We start from the raw sequence: 19,768 nt of genomic DNA, 5'->3' as shown, positions 1-19,768 counted from the left end.
ATTTCCATCAGAGAGTTCATATGATAATTTTTGATTGCACAGTCCAAGAGGGATACCAACACATAATTAATAATAAACAAGAGACTGAGATTAATTTAAAATAATATAATTATAGTGGTTGCTACATATCATGAAGTACGGAAGCAATGCCTGAAATAATTGTCCCCCCCCCCACCCTTTTTTATCATTTTCATTTCTAGCACTCTCTTCACAAATGTTAAAAATTCTAGGAAACAGGATCTACTTGACATGTAGATAAATACATCATTAAAACACATAAATGTTATGAGACTTCATTTGAAAGTGATAACTGTTTCTGGTTCAAGTTTTACTGCATTATCCAGTTAAAAACTAATCATATAAAACAACAACAAAAAAATTAAAAGAAAACGATAATAATATCATAATAAAATAAATAAATCTTACCTAGTAAAGCCTCTGTAGCTCAGTCAGTATTGACAAAGCCCTTTAGTTGGAAAGACTTGGGTTTGATTCCTGTCCAAGACATGGAGAACCTTCATCTGGTCTCATACAGAAGGAGGGTTTTTCATCCCTCAGAACAGGCAAAAATACCTTTCCCCCAACATCAGGCACTGCTACAAAGTCAGTTGGGATCGCGTGCATAAAGTTGCATAATGTAAAAAGGCTGACCCCAAATACATGGGATAAGGCACAAAGAAGAGAAGAAATAAATCTTACCTAGTACAGAGAACTTCTTCATGTAAACTACCTTGACACCTCTGGCACTGAGTCCATAAACGAGCAAACTTTTCCTCTAAAGAATTTAAATAATTTATCTGGAAAATATAACAGAAATTTAATCTACACTTAATAAAAATTTTAACTGGTTTAAGCAATTTGTTTTACTCAAATAATAAATTTATAGTTCACTGATAATAACTTTTGCTCCTATCAAGTAGCATTAAAAAATACAGTGATATATTATTATTATTACGGGTAACTTCAAGGCATCCTTAGACTCATCGAGGGAGGCCCTAAACATCATGTCAAGAACTATCCACCATTTGCGCAGTATCCATCATACTTTGCTTTGAACTCATTCACTGTCATGGCATCCACAACAGACTGGCAACCTATTCCATTCATTCATACTCTCCAAGCAAAAAACCTAAAAGTTTTAAAACCCTTGCTAACTACACTCGTACTCAGTTTCCATGGATAGCTCTTAGTTCTCCCACCTGTTCTAAAAAATTTCCCCTGAATTAATCTTGTAAAAAACCTTCAGTAATTTGTCTGTCTCAATCATACCCTTTTCCTGCATATCAACCAATTTCTGTAACCCACAAATCTTAAACCTGTTCTCATAAGGTTCATTCCATAGATCTGCTACCATCTTGGTCACTCACCTCTGGATCCTCTACACCTCCTCATTGCCAAGAAACCCAGGAGCCCAGATCTGCACACAGTAGTCAACATGAAGATCTTATCAAGGCTTGATAAAGAGGAACAATAACCTGCTTGTCTCTGCTCATCAAAGTATCTTCAGTAATCGAGTGATCCGAGGAGCTGCTTTAGCCACTTTTGCTAAGTGGCCCCCTAAACTTTAGCACCCTGTCCACTAACACTCCCAAGTATCTGGCTTCATCAATTTCCTGGAGTACAGGTCCACCAATGTGGTATATAGCTGGTAATCTTTTTACTCCAAAAAAGCATAATCTTACACTTTGCCACATTAAACTGACATCCATTCACCTTTGCTCAGTCTGCCAATCTATCCATATCATCTTGCAAAATTTTAACATCTGTATTAACTATTGCTCTACCTAACTTTGCATCATCAACAAATAACTAAACAGTTCCTCTTAGATCCTTTCCTATATTGTTAATGAATAAATAAAACAAATTGAACAGAACCCTGTGGCATGTCAATAGTCACAGGTCTTCTTTTGAATTCTACTCCTGAATAAATTACTCTCTGATATCTCTGCATCAACCACCTTCCAATCCATCTCATCAACCCTATATCCTGTGCTGCAGTATCACTGTAAACCCATTTAAAACATTACCTTTATCCAACTCAGCTGTCATTGTATTATAGAATGTGAGCAAGTTACTGAGGCATGACCAACCCTTCACAAAACCATGCTGTCTCCCTGCCTCTGCTGCCCCTACATACAGTATCCCACTTCTACCTATCCATTCCTGTCTTTTGCTCTTGACTAAATTCTTGAATACTTTGACAACTCTTGATATGCTGATCAGTCGGTAATTTGCTACATCAGTCTTGGAGCCTCCTTTATGCAGTGTAACTATTTTCCTCTCTTTCCATCCCCTTGGGACTAACCCAGAGCTGAGACTTAGATTAAACAATACTGACAATTCCCTTGCTGCTTCACATAAAACTTGAGCTGGTATACTATCTAATCCCACAGCTGTATTCACATTAAGGTTCTCTAATATGCTATGCGCCTCCATTTCATTTACCTCAGTTCCTGTATAAGCCTTTGGCTCTTTTGTTCCTGCAATATCACCACCTGGATGATATACTCTTCCAAAGTGTTCATTAGTAATTCTATTATCTCGACTGATTCAGTTACCTCCTTACCATCGGCATCCATTAAAAATCATTCTGCCATATACATTCTTTCTTTCACTTGCAGCATATCGAAAGAACTGTTAGGATTCTCTTTAGTCCACCTTGCTAACTTCCTTTCATAATCTGTTTTTACCTTTCTTACCACACTAGGTATCCTTCTGGCCTGTGCCTTGTACTGTTCATGTGCCTGCATGTTACCTTTCTCCTTAAATTATTTCCATAATTATTGCTTTTTTTTTTTTTTTTTTTTTTTTTTTTTTTTTTTTTTTGCAGCTCCAGTTTAATGATGATATTCATCCATTTAACTCCCACTTGATTTACTCTCCTGTCTCTAGGTATGCAGTCTGCTATTGCTTCCATCAAACACTCCTTTACCACTTCCCATGCACTATCAACATCCAGCACTTGCAGTTTTACATTCCATAACACCGATCCAAGCAATTCCTTAAGCCTTCCTAGCCCTGTAATTCCACATACCCCATAATTAACAGAAAATTCCACACATTTAGCCTTCCAAGTCAAGACCATATGATTATTTTCCCACTTGGTTATATTATAAATTAAACATACCAAGAAATTAAATAGGAAAAATTATATTAAAAAGAATAACATGTAAGAAAGTTTTAAAGCGAATAAAACTTGAGCAGCTCTCAGATGTGAACTGTAGACTAAAATACACAAAGATTATTGAAGAAAAAATGAAAGAGTTTGAGAACAGGAATCAAACCTTGGAGATTCAGTGGCTAGTCTTGAAGGAAACCCTGATTGATTCAGCCAGGGAGGCATGTGGTGAGGTTGTCTGCAAGGATACAAAAATCAGAACTCCATGGTGGACACAGGAAGTTAACGAGGCAGTGAAGGAAAAGAAGAAAGCATACAAAATATCCTGGCAAATAAGTCAGCTTGTGCTCTTAGAGAATACAGAGACGAATATAAGAAAGCTAAACACCATGTAAAACTAGCTAAACAAAAGTCATGGGAGGACTTTGGCAAGAACATAGAAAATAAATATCAAGAAGATGGTAAGATATTCTGGAGGTTGTTGAAGAAGCTTAGAAATGGCAGAAAGAGTGCTGTAAAAGGAGATAGAGATGATAAAGGTGACATGAAAACAGGAGAAAAAGATATCCTTGAAGTATGGAGTAATTACTTTGAAAAATTGCTAAATGAAACAAGCAGTGATAGCACAGTGGTAAAAAACACTCAACAGGCATACAGGAATGCATATCCATACCTGAAGTAGAAAAAGCCATCAAAGGCTTGAAATTGGAAAAGCAGCAGGAGTAGATGATATTCGACCAGAAATGCTGAAGTATGGTGGTATAAAAGTCTTACAGTGGCTGCACTGCATAGTTCAGAAAGCCTAGACAGAGGGACGAATTCCCGATGATTGGAGTAGAGCTCTCATAGTACCCATATATAAAAAGGAAAATAAAACTGAATGTGAGAATTACAGAGGTATTTTCCTACTGATTGTTCCTGGCAAGATCTATGCAAGTATACTTGAGAAACGGTTGAGAAGAATTGTGGAAGAAAAGGTGAAGCCTGAATCCAGCTTGTTCTTGGTGAAGAACAAGCTGGATTCAGGCCAAATAGAGGCTGTCAGGATCAGATCTTCACTTTACGACAAATAGTCGAGAAAGCATGGGAATATAACAAAGATCTGTATGTAAGTTTTGTTGATCTGGGAAATGCATATGACAAGGTGCCAAGAGAGAAGCTATTCAATACGCTGCAGTTATATGGTGTCAATGGGGCATTATATCAAGCAATACTTAGTCTTTATTTGAGTTGTAAGTCAGCAGTTAGAATTGAAGGAAGTACAGGAAGATGGTTTAATGTTAAATCTGTGTGAAACAAGGATGTACATTATCCCCTCGGCTATTCATTAACTATATGGATCACATTATGAAGGAAAGTGGTATTAAACTTGATATCAAAATTGGAGATTTTAGTATTAGCTCTTTGCTTTTTGCGGACGATGTTATACTTCTAAATAAATCCGCTACAAGTCTGCAAGATTCTCTGACTAAATTGAATAACTGTTGTAACAGATATGGTATAAAGGTCAGCATTAAAAAGACAAAGACAATAAAAATAGGTAGAATTGTTGAAAATGTCAACTGTGTTGTGAACAGGGAACCTGTGGAACAAGTAAAACATTTCAGCTAGTTAGGCATGATTTTTAGTGAAGATGGTAAATTAAATATGGAAATAGACAACAGAGTCAACAAAGCTGGTATGGTAGGCATTCAATTAAATAAATTCATATGGAATAAGAGAGAAATTAGTCGGAACACTAAATTAGCTGTATACAAGACAGTGTTCAAACCAGTATTAACTTATGGATCTGAGAGATTGGTCAGAAGTAAAATACTTGACCAAAGACTAGAGACCACAGATATGAGAGTCCTGAGAAAGATTAGAGGTGTGTACAGATGGCATCAATGGCAATATCATATTAAAAACAAGGATATTAGGAAAGAACTTGACATTGTCAGCATCCAGAAATGTGTTAGTAGAGCTAATCTCAGGTGGTATGGTCACTTAAACAGAATGGACGAGGAAAGATTAGCAAAACAAGTGTTCTCTGCCAGGTTGGCAGGAAAACGACCCAGAGGAAGACCAAGATATAGGTGAATTGATACGGCACAAAGTGCCTTAGACGATAGAAATATAAGATCTGATAATGTTGGAGTCGTGACAAGTAACAGACTGATTTTGGAGGAAAATTGTAGATAGGAAGTTAGTAATGATGTAAATTTTTCATGTAGTACTATCATATCCTGTACACCCCTTGAGGATACATGTCAGGAATTTGGTGATGATGATGATGAAGAAATTATATACTTGGCTTAATCCTTTATCCAAGTGTAAGCAAACAAATCAGTTTTATTGTTGTTAAAACGTTCCAAGCACTGTTCAGAGATTTTCATGCGAATGCGTATTTGATCTGCTGTGAGCAAGCGTGGCACCCATCTTGCGCAGAGTTTTTTCATATGCAATTCTTTATGCAAAATATATCCTACACATTCTTTTTGAAATGCCTATAGTCTCAGCAATTTCACGAACTTTGACTCGCCGGTCATCCAATACCATATAGTGCACTTGATCAATGATTTCTGGTGTTGTTACACTTTTTGGACATCCTTCACGTGGATCAACTTCAAGGCTGGTACGCACACGTTTAAACTCAGCAGCCCATTTCCAATACCATATAGGTTCATCCAATACCATATAGTGCACTTGATCAATGATTTCTGGTGTTGTTACACTTTTTGGACGTCCTTCACGTGGATCATCTTCAAGGCTGGTACGCACACGTTTAAACTCAGCAGCCCATTTCTTAATTGTCGAAAATGAAGGAGAAGAGTGCCCATAAACTTTTATGAACTTGAATGTATTTTCTTTTGGTGTTAAACCTTCTTTTACAAAGAATTTTATAACTCCACAATACTCAATTTTATCCATTTCAAAGGATACAGACAATACTTTTGCTTCAGGCAGCTGTATAAAAGAAACTACTTGATAGAATGACTTATAATTTCACATGAATGATAATGTCAGATGTGCTAACTTAGAAAAAAGTTGCCGATAGTGTTGCCATTTATGGTAAAGGCTGAGAACTTTTCATACCACCCTCATAGTATAGCATCTATACTAAGTATAGATACTATACTTAGTATAGTATCTATACTAAGGCAAGTGATGTGAAGTCATTAGCTTCTTTATACAAGTTACTTCAGTCCTGAAAATAGTTCAGGCGCAAACTTGTTTGCTTACACTTGGATAAAGGATTAAGCCAAGTATATAATTTTGAGTATCTTTAATTTACCATATGATCACTTTCATCAACAGGTGGCAACATTGTCATATTCATTATAGACAAATTCTCAGTGCAATTACTCGATTACCCCTCTCAAACTCCTAATATATTCCATCACATGCTGTTTCAGTTAATTATCCCTTAGTAACTGCATAAATTCCATTTCCTTCGTCCCATGTGTCTTCTTCTCCTTCCCATCTACGTTCCCATATTTGAAACCCCCCCCCATAATAATTACCTATCCTTCACTCTTTGAGTCTATTTGCCGATGTATACTATCTCCATCATCTTTTTCATCCCCTGGTCCATAGAAGCATCCAACTGCATAATTTGTTCTGTTGGCTTCAATCTCCAACCAGATAGCCTCAAATGTGCTATTTTCACTGGCCTGCAGTTGAACTTCTACTCTTTTTGGTTGCAGTTCATCAGCTATCACCAATAACACTTCTTCCTCTTTTCTTTTCTCTTCTCTCTATCCTCTCTGAATACTTTATCCTTCACATTTTATTCCATTAACTATATCATATTCTGTTAGCCATGCCTCACTAATGCCAATGACCTTTGGTCAGGATGAGCCAACCAATGCCAAAAATTCCTTCTCCTTGCTCCTAGTATTAGTATACATAAAGTGCAAAAGCCCCTAATGCCCGCCGCTATCGTGATGATTTATACTAACTATCCCATTCCTGCTTGTTACCAGTGGTACTAACTTAGGCATATTATACACATTCTTACACTCAACTGCCTCACTGATGTCTACATATCCACTCCATAGCCCCCCCCCCCCCCCTCACAAAGATCTAGTTTTCCTGATTCTGAACATCCACTTTCACTTCCTTCAACAACAGTTTTTCCAGTCTCTGAACACCAAATCCACTCAGATGCAAACCATCCTTCTTGTATAAGTCCTTTCGTCCATCAAACTCACTCCATAAACTCAACACCATTCATCCTGCATAACCTACGCATTGAGTCATTCGCTATTATGGCTCCTCCTCAAACTATGTTCTGTATTGGCTTAAACCAAAAGCAACAACGGCACAACAAGATGAAACATCACCCAGTTAAACAATGCCCATCACCCTTTTCATCAGAGAACCAGGATGAAAAGTGAAGAGTCAATTATTGGAACAAACTCACTCAACATCAGCAGAATTCAAAATGAAGAAGTGGAACCGGCAGAAGAATTAGAGTAGTATCATGACAAAAACAGGTGAGATTCTTCTAAATAATTACAAGATGTTATATATATTCAATACAGTATTCAACACAAAGATAATAACAGTGAATAGCCAGTAATTTCAAGTGGTGCCTATGAATATCAAATGGGAGAACAGGAAAAGACTTATTTATGCCTTTAGTCAAACAGAAGGTTCTACCAATGAAAAAAGTGGAGAAATATTTGAATCATTAGTGAAGGCAACTGACAAAGAAAAAGGCTAAGTTGGTTAATGTCTGAGATCTGAACAGAGCAGGAAATTAATGCCAAACATACAGAAATGTTTTGGGGAAATGTGGAGTAAAGCGCAAAGCCAATAATAATAGAAAGTACTTCCTAGATTTATGTCCGGGTCTGAGTCATTACTAACAACCATGTTCCAACATAAAAATGTGCACAAATTCATGAGAGAAGACAGAAGAAATAAGAAAACTTTCATTAAGGATGTTACTATTGATAGCAATATCTTCACACTGGTTCTGGATAAGAAGATACTGGGGATTTGAAATAGGAAGTTATCACCATTTACTTTTGAGCAGGATAAAAATTAATATCATATTGAAAAGAAAATATTAAGAAAGTTTAAAAAAAAAAAAAAAAAAAAAAATCAAATTCGAACAGCTCTCAGAAGCGAATTCAAACAGACAAATATTATTAGAGAAAAAAAAAATGAATTTTGAAGGGGAGGAAAAAAAAAAAAAAAAAAAATCAAAACTTGGAAAATAAATTGCATACTATAGCAAAAGTGCTAATCGATTCAAGCCTGAAAGGCATGTGGTGAAGTTGCCTGCAAGAATAGACAAATCAGACCAAATTAAAGAAGCGGTCATTGCAAAAAGAAAGCATATCAAAAGTTTTCGGAGAGTAAGGTAAGGAAGAAAAATATCAGGAAGGCAGCAAAATGTTCTAGAAAACCATAGAAAAGCTTAGAAACAGAGGAAAGAGTACTGTAAAAGGAATCAGAGATGATAAAGCTGACATGAAAACAAAAGATAAACATTTTAGATGTTTGGAATAATTCCTTTGAAAGATTGTTAAATAAAAGAAAAAGTGACAGAATAGTGGTAGAAAAAGTCAAAATCCTGAAATGTGGAATAGATGAATAGAAAGGCATGTGGAATATATGATATTCAAACAGAAATGCCCAAATTATGGAGGTGTAAAAATTTTACAGCGGCTGAATGGTCAGAAGGTCAAATTCCACATCCACTGGAGTAGAGCTGTCATAGTACCCACTACAAAAAAGGAAATAAAACAATGTAATAATTACAAGAGGAATTTTCCTACTGAATGCTCTAGATAAAATTCATGCAAGCATATCTGAGAGGCTAAAAAAAAAGTGTAAGAGAAACTTGAGAAGAATAAGCTGGTTTAAGCCAAACAGAGGCTGTCATCATCAGATTTCCACTTTAAGACATATAATTCAGAAAACATGGGAACAGAACAAGTATCGGTATTTAAGTATAATTTATGGAGTCGAAAAGGGATATGACAAGGTGCGACATTATACAGACCAATATACAGTCTGTGTTTAAGTTGTAAATTGGCACTTGTAATTGAAATACAGGAAGACTGATGTAGAATTAGATGTAAGACAAGACAAACTATTTTCACTGTTATTCATCATCTGTATGGATCACTTTATAAAAGAAAGCATTAAATCTAATATCAAAATTGGAGAGATTAATCACACAGCTCTTTACTTTATTGCAAATGATGTTACACTCTTAATAAAAAAATATGCTACAAGTCAGCATCAGCAGAATTACTTAATTGAATAGCTGCTGTAACAAATTTGGTATGAAAGTCAACAATAAACAGGAGGAACATACAAAATATCAATTCTATCCTGAACAAAGAACCTATAGAACAAGTAAAACATTTCAACTATTTAGGCACATTTTTTTGAACATGGCAAATTAAATATAAAAAAAGGTAATGATAAAGATGGTATGGTAGGAGTGAACAGAACAAAATTTATAGAGCATAAGAGAGAAATTAGTCAAAACACTAATGTATCTATATACAAGACATCGTTTAAACCAATTTCAACTTATGGATCTGAGAGATGGGTTATGAGTAAAAAACTTATCAAAGACTAGATACCACAAATATAAGAGATCTGAAAACAAAAAATTAGGTGAGTGAACAACATCTATGACAGCATTACATTCAAAATGCAGATATCAGGAAGGAACCTGACATAATATTCAGAAATGTGTGAGTAGAGAAAGGTGGCATGATCACGTAAACAGAATAGGAAAGGAAAAGTTAGCAAACAGATGTTTGATTAGAATGTCATGAAAAAAACTAGAAGAAGACATATCTAGGTGGGCTGATATAGTTAGAAATGCATTTGAAGACTGAAATATAAGATCAGACAATATCTGAGTTCTGAGAGTTAAGACTAATTTAGAGGAACATCATCTATGGGAAGTTAGTTATAATATAAATTTCTCATGTAGTATTCTGTATACCTCTTGAGGGTACATATCAGAAATTTGATGATTATGATAATCATTAATAACAAAATCGGTGACTCTTTTCTTATTTGTGATTTATTTACTCCATATGAATTTCAGAATATCTTTGTAATGAAACAAGACATAAATATGACTAATCCATGTTCAAACATAAATCTAGAAGATTAGTTCTTATTAGCTCTGTCTTTTTTTCTTTAAATTTTCTCAGAACATTTCTGAGAAAATTTGTAGGTTTCTGCAAGTTTGCAACGTTTCCTAATCTGCTGTTTAGTTTTCAATCAACAACTACCCCCCCCCCCACCTTTGTTGCCATTGTTAGTTACCCTCTTGTAAACTGCAATACTTTCTTCTGAATATGCAACTAGAGATCTTGAAAGGCTGGGTTTTGTTTAAAAAAAATTTTTTTAAAAATAACATTTATATGTAAAATATAAATATTACTGAGGATAAGAACTGCAAAATTTTAGTTTGCAATTCACATCCTCAAGTTAGCCAGCTTTGATTCTTTTTTTAAAACTTGCTCATTAAGATATGAGCCTTTTGTGGGCAATAAATTTCATCTTATCCCTACGACCAATTCAAAAAAATATTTCTAGGGCAAGCAGGACTTGAATAATGTTTAACAAAAATAAATAAAATAAAAAAATAATAGTAATAACAGCCAACATCTTATCATATCCTAGAATACCAATGTTGACAATAAAATACACATCCACTTCTCTGCCACATCTGTACAACCTACTTGCCATGAGGTGTCATATATACCACACTAGTCTTAGTTTTGCATATTTCATTTACTTAGATCATATCACATCCATGACTGACAAAAAGTGAAACATTTATATATGTACGAAGACAGAGAGACTAAGATAATATTAATCACTACCATCAATTCCTAAAAAGAACCCTATAATGAGAGGTACAGGATAATATCATTTGGCTTAACATTATTAATAGCTTCTTACAAACAATTTTACTAATTATGATAACTGATTATTATGAATAATATATTAAGATCCTAATATTAAAACAAACTGATAATAGCTCTTACCTCATTCTGATAAATTTCTGGTTCTCTATTTTTGCAATGTGAACAAACAGCATTAACTGGAGAAAAAAAATAACAATAAATTAAAAACCAAACAATTTGAAAGTTTCTTTTTCTGAATTTGATATGAATTAACATGGATTCTCAGGGGAATGGGGAAAACAAAATTATTCTTTAAATGATCAATTCATAAATTCACTGCAAATAACATTCAAGGTACATTTTTACTGCAACAGAAACAAACAAGTATAATCCTGTTTATGCTTAACTTGTGGGAGAGAATGCAGTGACTGATGACGAACCAGAGTTGATTAAGATATTGCAAAATATCTGTATGAACAAAGTCAAGTGATTGAATGAGATATCACTTCACATATTACAAGAAACAGCAACTGAATTAGCACAGTTAGAGATACACTCCTATCACTGAAGAATTGATAAAATGCTACATGCTCCTCCCATGATATGCTAAAACTATTCTCATCACTTATGTCTGGGAGATGGTTGGCTGTCTGTCTTGGATTTACATACAAAGGCAACTAAGGCTATGAGGCCAGTGTATTATATTAAATTCAATGTGCTCTTATAACTAGTTTTGTGGGATAAAAAACCTGAGTTTCCAAGAGGGAAAAACTTGCCATCTCCTCATAAGACTGATTAACTTATTTTCAGCTGTAAAGCTTTAATAAAGTTTTTTTATAGATGGGATCTGAATATCTTGAGGAAAAAAGCAGTCAAAATAATATATGACTGTCAAACCACCTTTAAACCTCATAGTACAATGGACATAAACAGATGCCTTATGGTCACTCTGTACTTCAGTTATGTGCCACACAAATTCTTGGAGTGGTCTTATTGTAGGTTTTCCTTGAGGCTTAAGCTCTCTCTGAAAGGCCAGTCACTCAAGATACACCATCCATCCATCTCACTGAGGATCTATCACTTCCTCTTTTACCAGGAAAACACTGTATTACTGCTTTGAGAAGGCAGTAATACACTCTTTATTCTTTCTGTGTCCAAAGTATTTTGGCTTTTTCCTGTCAATGCTAATATGAAGTCTTCTGAAAAGCAAATTCTTCACACCGATAATGGATCCCAGTACTCATATTTAATGATCCCCTGAAATTAACAACCCTTACCCATTCCTTAAGGACAAACTCCATCTTCAGAAGTACCTTGCAACTGCAATGTGGCCTACTATGGACAGATAGGAAGAGCTGATAGAAACCTGAAATTCAGGGGACATATTGCAAAGGTGGTGAAGGTAACACAGAGGATTGCTGCAATAATGAGAAGGACACTAACCTGCAGAGATAAAAGAGTTATCATTCCATTGTATAAGACCCTGATCAGACCACACTTAGACTATTTCTCAGATTTGGTCCCCAGGATTTGAAGAGGATAAATTAACTGTGTGGAAAGGGTAAAAAGGCAGATAACAAAGATAGTGTCAGGACTGTACAATTAGTTATGAGGATCGGCTGAGAGAATGTGGACCGCAGAGTTTGGTGGATAGAAGGAGGAGAGGTGATAGGATTGAGACTTTTAAACTGTTGAGAGGTGGTTACATGGTTGACACTGGGGAGTTCTTTCGCTTGGTCGAACAGCGGGAAGAAGTGATGACAAGGAACCATCCCTGGAAGTTACAAAAGGAAACTGTGAGCAAGAGGGCGAGGAGTGGTTTCTTTGCATGGAGGGTGGTTGAACCGTAGAATGCATTGCCTGATAGAGTGGTGAGAGTGAGAATGGTCAATGAGTTTAAGGAGCGGTATGATGGACTTTGCGTTTCCTAGGAAGGACCTCCTGCAATGAATCTTTTGACTCCTTGGAGGCCTAAATAATATTAATAACTTAATACACATGCTACTATCATTATGGCAAGTCAGTACCAGTACATTATGAATAATATATTAAGATCCTAATATTAAAATGAATACCAGTATATGCCAACCACCTCAACATGCAATTAAATGTAAGAAACCAGTTTTACTCTATACAAATCACCATACACCTGAGAGGATATTTTTGAAGTCAACAATGAAGCAATCTCATAATCTCAACAAGTATGGGGTCATTAATATATCCATAATTTGGGAGACTACTTTTCTAAACTAAATATTCTTATACTACCAATATATCTAGCTCTATAGGGAAAACAAAAGGATTATAGTTCACTTGTTTTCCATTAAAATTCGTTTCTACCATCTTTTTGTTTTGTGATGTGCTCTGAAGATGTAAGTTAGAATCCAGTTTTTTACCACTGTGCTGTCATCACTGCTTGTTTCATTTAGCAGTTTTTCAAAGTAATTACTCCATACTTCAAGGATAGCTTTTTCTCCTGTTTTCATGTCACCTTTATCATCTCTAACTGCTTTTATAGCACTCTTTCTTCCATTTCTAAGCTTCTTCAACAACCTCCAGAATATCTTACCACCTTCTTGATATTTATTTTTTATGTTCTTGCCAAGTCCTCCCATGACTTTTGTTTAGCTAGTTTTACATAACATTTCACTTTCTTCTTTTTCCTTCACTGCCTATTTAACTTCCTGTGTCCACCATGGAGTTCTGATTTTTCTATCCTTGCAGACAACTTCACCACATGCCTCCTCTGGCAGAATCAATCAATGTTTTCTTCAGAGTTTGCCACTGAATCTCCAAGGTTTGATTCCTGTTCTCAAACTCTTTAATTTTTTCTTCAATAATCTTTGTGTATTTTAGTCTACAGTTCACAGATCTGAGAGCTGCTCAACTTTTATTCACTTCAAAACTTTCTTACATGTTATTCTTTTCAATATGAAATTCAATTTTATCCTGCTTAAGACTAAATAGTGATCACTTCCAAATCCTCTGTACACTCTGGTGTCCTGCACCAGGGAGAAAACATTCATTATGAACAATAACATAGTCAATGAGACTTTTCTTATTCCTTGCCTCTTCTCTCCATGTCAATTTGTGCACATTTTTATGTTGGAACATGGCATTAGTAATAACCAGTCCATGTCCTGAGCAGAAATACAACAAATATTTGCCATTATTATTAGCTTTGCTCTTTTCTCAAAATTTTCCCAAAATATTTTTGTATGTCTCACAATCATTTCCTACTCTGCTATTTAGATCCCCAACAAGAACCAACTTTTCCTTTTTCATTGTGTCAGTTGCTTTTTCTAAAGCCTCAAAAAATTCCTCCACTTCTACCTTAGTAGAACCTAAGGTAGAAGTGGAGTAATCTGTGGGACCATAGGCACAAATAAGTCTCATTGTCCAGTTCCCCATTCTCATATTTGCCCACATTACTCTACTTGAGACTGACTGCCATTCAAGATTAGCCTCGTATTTTGTGTTGAATACTATGCCTACTCCTTCTTTTCCTTGATTGTCATTGGCTGAATATAACATTTTGTATTTATTGCTCAGAAAGATCTCACCAGTTTTTGTCTTTTTTGTTTCAGTCACCCCTATTATGTCGATCTGGTACTTATCTAATTCCTCAGCTAGCTCCATTTCTTTGCCATTCAGGCTTCTTATGTTGATAGTACCGATCTTTAACTCTGGTGATGTTGAGTTAGGGTGTGTTTTCAGATTTGTTCCAGTAGCTGAAAATGCTACTCTGATACTGTTATTTAAAAAGAAGATAAAGAAGAAATAAAGAACTATAGACCAATTAGTATTTTCTCTAATCTGTATAAAATTCTCACAAAAGTCATAACAAACAGGTTAACCCCCTCTTCTAGATTCAAATCAACTAGCAGAACAAGCAGGATTCTGTAAAGACTTTAACACAACCGATCACATTCATGCAGTAAAACAAGTAATAGAAAAAGCAGAAGAAAACCAAGTGCCTCTCTGCTTAGCCTTTATTGATTATGAAAACGCATTTGATTCCATCAAAACTAATGCAATAATCAAAGCATTCCAGAATCTGGGAATTCCTGGAGAACATATAAAACAATCAAACTTCACACAAGTAGCAATAAAATATCAATTGAAAAAGGTGTCAGACAAGGACACCTTTTTCGGCTTTATCGCCCAAAATCTTTACAGCAGTCCTTCAAGAAATATTTAATAATATAAACTGGACAAACCTTGGTATAAAAATTATTAACAGAAACTTAACACACCTAAGATATGCAGATGATATAATTTTTGCAAACACTCTAGAAGACCTATATCATGAAAGCAGAAAAGTTGGCCTAAAAATAAACCGAGAAAAAACTAAAATCATGTTTAATCATTTTGTAACACCAAAACATATAATAATAGAAAACAATTTCTTTTTGTTTAAAAAGGAAGACATTTAACCATTTAAAAAAAAATGGAGAAGCTTCAGCTTCTCCATTTTTTTTAAAAAATCCTAGGGTCAGCTTCTTTATTAAAAAAGAGAAGCTGATGCTAGGCATCACATTAAAAGATAAGAAGCCAGACTCATATCACTGACATCATTCTTCACCACAAGCGACTAAAATGGAAATGGGCTGGACATCTATCCAGAAGAGAAGATGAGCAATGGACCACCACACTACTAACGAACTGAATTCCAAAAGAAGGGAAATGAGGCCCGAGGACATTCTAAAACACAGGTCGCCAAACTTCTTTGACCGTCGACCACTTCAAGAGTTTCATGACTTTTTTTTATCGACCCCTCTACGCAATTATAACAGGACAAGCAAAAATGACGCTTATATGAGTTTTTAGATTGTTTATTTTATAGTTACAGTGTTTATTGTATGTATAATATAGTATATATATTATTAAATTGGCTTAACATCAAAGGGATGCGTTTTTGACGTCCTTCTTAACATTACATATTTGATAGGAGGGATAAATAATTTTAGAACATTAATGCTCACTTGTATGTCAATGTGCAAAAATGAGACTGGGATCGAATACGTGCAAATATAAGTAAATAAGCAACTGCGCACGTATTGCAATCTCACTCCTGCCCTGCCAGCCGTGTGGGAACCACCGACATCCGTTTATTGGTAAATATGTTATTTTTGCCTACTTGATTGGCCTCCGTAACTGTTTTCATGACCTTGCTCCATCTTACAGGTTCTATTCATGTCACTGTTCCTACGATTCACTCTTAATTGCGTTATCAATCCAAGTTAACCGAATTAAATATTACCCATACAATGATGTCTTATATTTTTCTATTAACCCCTAAGAATGTTATATCGACCACTGTTCTAAAAGAAGGTGGAATGATGAATTTTCAAATTTTGTTGGGAAAAAGTGGTCAACCATTACCAAGAACAGAGAAAGGCAGAAGGAACTGGAGGAAGCCTTTGTCCAGCAGTGGACAGTAAATGGTTGAAAAGAAGAAGAAATCCTCAAGGACAAATTATCCCTCAAGTATTGCCTTTAATAGGTAACATCTGTTCAAAATATTTTACATAGTCCTTTTGTCTCATAATAATTCTGTATGATTAAGAGAACACATAACTGTTTTCAAGTGCACTCACCTTCATTATCAAGTAATGCCCTGCAACCAATACATGTATTTTTCTTTTTTGTGAATGCCGAAAGAGCACCAATTTTTGATGTTACAACTGTTTTCGTTCGAGTATGATCTCCACCTATATCAGAAAATAAGTATAAATTCAAACAAATATAAAATATGTATAATTAATAAATAAATATCAATATAAATGCTGGCCTGAATGACTAAGTGATTTAGATACAATGCAAACATGAAGGAACAGTAGAGAACCAAAATAGTTTTTATTGATTACAGAAATCAACAAATATTTCAGACTGTAAATAATAGTTCATCCTCAGTGAGAGTAACAGGTATTCAAATGAGTAAACACCTGACAACTGATTAACTGTTAAGGCTGCTACATAAAAATAGTTAGTTATTCACATGTGATGTCGATAGATGTCATATAGTCACTGTTATACCTCACGTGGTTTTGGGAGTGATGCCTTCTGCTGGAAGAAGTGGCAGGGTCACAGATGCCCTTTCCACATAGAGGTAGTAGGACAATCACACACATCCATGCCCAGGATTTGAACCCATAGCCTTTTGGCTGAAGAGCAAATATGCTAACTACCAGACTGGATAACATGGAAATGACATACATTAAACTGAAATCACTGAACTGAATATACTGTATATAAAATTAATTAAATACAGTTGCTTAGGATCAGTATCTTCCAAGCTTGGGTTATGGATAAGCTATCATTCTGATTTTTGATTTAAATTAATAACATACAAATATTCATTGTTTAGAACAACTTTTATGAAGCAGTGTATCCTTCCAAAGTATCCCGTGTTTAGTGTTGACTCCATACTGTGCAAGCCCAGACTTGTGCCATTTTCAGATGGATGTAATAGTGGTATTCACTAATTCTTTTCTCTACTGAGCGGCTGGTTTGTGCAAAAAACAAAGTTTGATTTTCACCAGAGACCTGACAAACACCAAGCAGTCAAAATAGAGTTCATCTTTAGCAACCTAAAAAGAGTGGGATCATAGTACAGAATCAACACTGAACACTTTTGAAGAACATCTGTCTACCCCATAATTGTTTTAAAGACAAATATTTCTTCAAAGAAGGTTGAAGCCTTGTTATATCATCCTAATTTAAATCAGAACAATAGCATATTCATGGCTCAAGGCTGGGGAGATTCTGATCTTAAGTATTTGATTTATATTTTTATTATTGTTATTATTATTGATTTATTTATATATATATATATTATAATAATTGGGTTTAATCTGCATGATGTCATCCTTCTATTGTGTAGTGCTTATATTGAACAATTAACGAAATACTGGATTGGGATGGATTGTTATTATTTTCAGTCTAAAATATTTTACAATTTCCAGAGCTTCAAAAATGCACTCATCTTCTCATCCATGATGAGTGAAAAAGTCCAAAGCCACAAATTTAATTATCAATTTTCATTATGTAATGCCAATTCTGTTTCATGCTTTATGTCATAAATAGTATTTTTGTATTGACTTACTTAATCATTTCTATTGGGATTGTGGTTATTATGTTATTACAACAAAACACCTGTTTTGTTGTAATGGAATACAAACAATAAGAGGATAGGCTATGCATGCCTTGAGAGGTAACCAATTAATCAGGACATGGCAACCTAAAATAAATATGTAGCAGACAGCTGTAATTAGCTTGTTATGCAAATGTGATGGAATATGCAGAATTTAAAAATTAATAGTGGAAAGCTGAGAAAGAAGTAGTACAGGTTTTTATTATTATTCCAAAATATTTCTTTATATTGATTCTAATCTAAACATTTTTCAATGGTTTTCTGAACTGTCACCATGTCACATGAAATTACTGGCCCAGGCCTCCAAACAATGTTTCAGAGCCAATCAGAATTTAGAAACTCACTAATGTAGCTATATGTGGTAGGCCTAAGGGATTTATTTTAAAGTCTTTTAATGATAACAAATGTTTATAGTTTGTTAATAATAGTAGAGAAAAAATTGTTTGATTTTTTATTAAATCAAACAATATTAAATAGACTGCCATAACATCACGGATATTGCAGTACCTGAAATACCTTTTTAGTATTAAAGAGATTTAATTTCACAGGTTTTTTGATTTTTTTCAACCCATGGTTTCCACCACCACTACCCCAAAAAACTATAGTACATCCTAGATATATCCCTCCACTTTCAAATTTCTTTCTTTTCTCTTATTAACAGTAATACTCATTTCACTTATGCAGCTGAAACATTGCAAAATTCAGTTTTTAAATTTGTTGAGAAAGAATGAATATAATAATCGAATAGCTGCAGAAATGTCAGGTAAGTGGTAGAGCTGAAAAGAGTAAAAAAAAAAAGCAAGAGGTTCAAAGTAAGGGGAAAGAAAATTTATGGCAGTTCTATGATAAGAGGAATATCTAATGAGAACATAACTTATTTTATTTCCTTAGTGCAAAAATTAATGTTAGTGAAGATGTCAGGATGCAAAAAAGGTAAGGTGAAAGAATTAATTGTTTTGGCTGGGACCAATGACTTGAGACAGTTACTGGAAGAAGCAAAGAAGAAGAAGAGTAAGCATGTAAAACTTTTAGAATCTGCTACTATGCTATGACAGAGATGAGTTGAGGAGGAGGGGCACTTGACCAAAGTCTAGAGACCACAGATATGAGAGTCCTGAGGCATGAACAGGTGGCAGAAGGAATGGTGTTGAGTTTGTTGAGCTATAACTGAATTTCTTGCATAGAAGGACTTACACAAGGTGGTTCAAAATTCCATGTACAAACTTTGAGGGGGGGGGGGTAGAGAACATCAAAATCAACCATATTCACATAGGAAAGCATGACCGAAAATGCCATCCGAAAGTGATAGGTCGTGCTGTTCACCAGCACTCCAGGTGAGCAATTGGAGCTTCTTCATTCAAGCTTTCGACGTCGTATGAAGAACATGCATCATTTTACGAACGCTGAGATAGCAGACATGCACCTCGTTTACCACATCATGTATCCAACTACTATTGAACTGTTCGGTTACGCCTAATAAAGTTTTTTACACTACTTACTGCCTTGTGTTATTTCTGTATCTTTGTGTTCCCTGTTAGTACCTTCTGGTGGCATTTCCGGTCATGCTTTCCTATGTGAATACGGTTGATTTTGATGTTCTCTACATCCCCCCAAAAT

The 19,768-nt window shown here is 35.0% G+C and overlaps 1 protein-coding gene across 4 annotated transcripts in view; it reads right to left on the bottom strand.

The window, feature by feature from the left end:
* PolD1 (DNA polymerase delta 1, catalytic subunit) overlaps positions 1 to 19,768 on the bottom strand; it is a 235,125-nt gene that overhangs the window by 4,284 nt on the left and 211,073 nt on the right. For all 4 annotated transcript variants that reach the window (XM_090414807.1, XM_090414808.1, XM_090414806.1 and 1 more), the window contains 3 exons: positions 16,596 to 16,709; positions 11,137 to 11,192; positions 700 to 797 (listed from right to left, as the gene is read on the bottom strand). In XM_090414807.1, coding sequence (XP_090270933.1) covers positions 700 to 797; positions 11,137 to 11,192; positions 16,596 to 16,709 — 268 coding nt within the window. The remainder of the gene's footprint in view (positions 1 to 699; positions 798 to 11,136; positions 11,193 to 16,595; positions 16,710 to 19,768) is intronic.

Source organism: Typopeltis vanoorti, chromosome 25 (genome assembly GCF_054136105.1).
Source record: "Typopeltis vanoorti isolate ZY-2024b chromosome 25, IOZ_Tvanoo_1.0, whole genome shotgun sequence".
NCBI classification, from domain to species: Eukaryota; Metazoa; Arthropoda; class Arachnida; order Uropygi; family Thelyphonidae; genus Typopeltis; species Typopeltis vanoorti.
The sequence above is the reverse complement of the archived record's forward strand: the minus strand, read 5'-3'. Positions and strand labels throughout refer to the sequence as shown.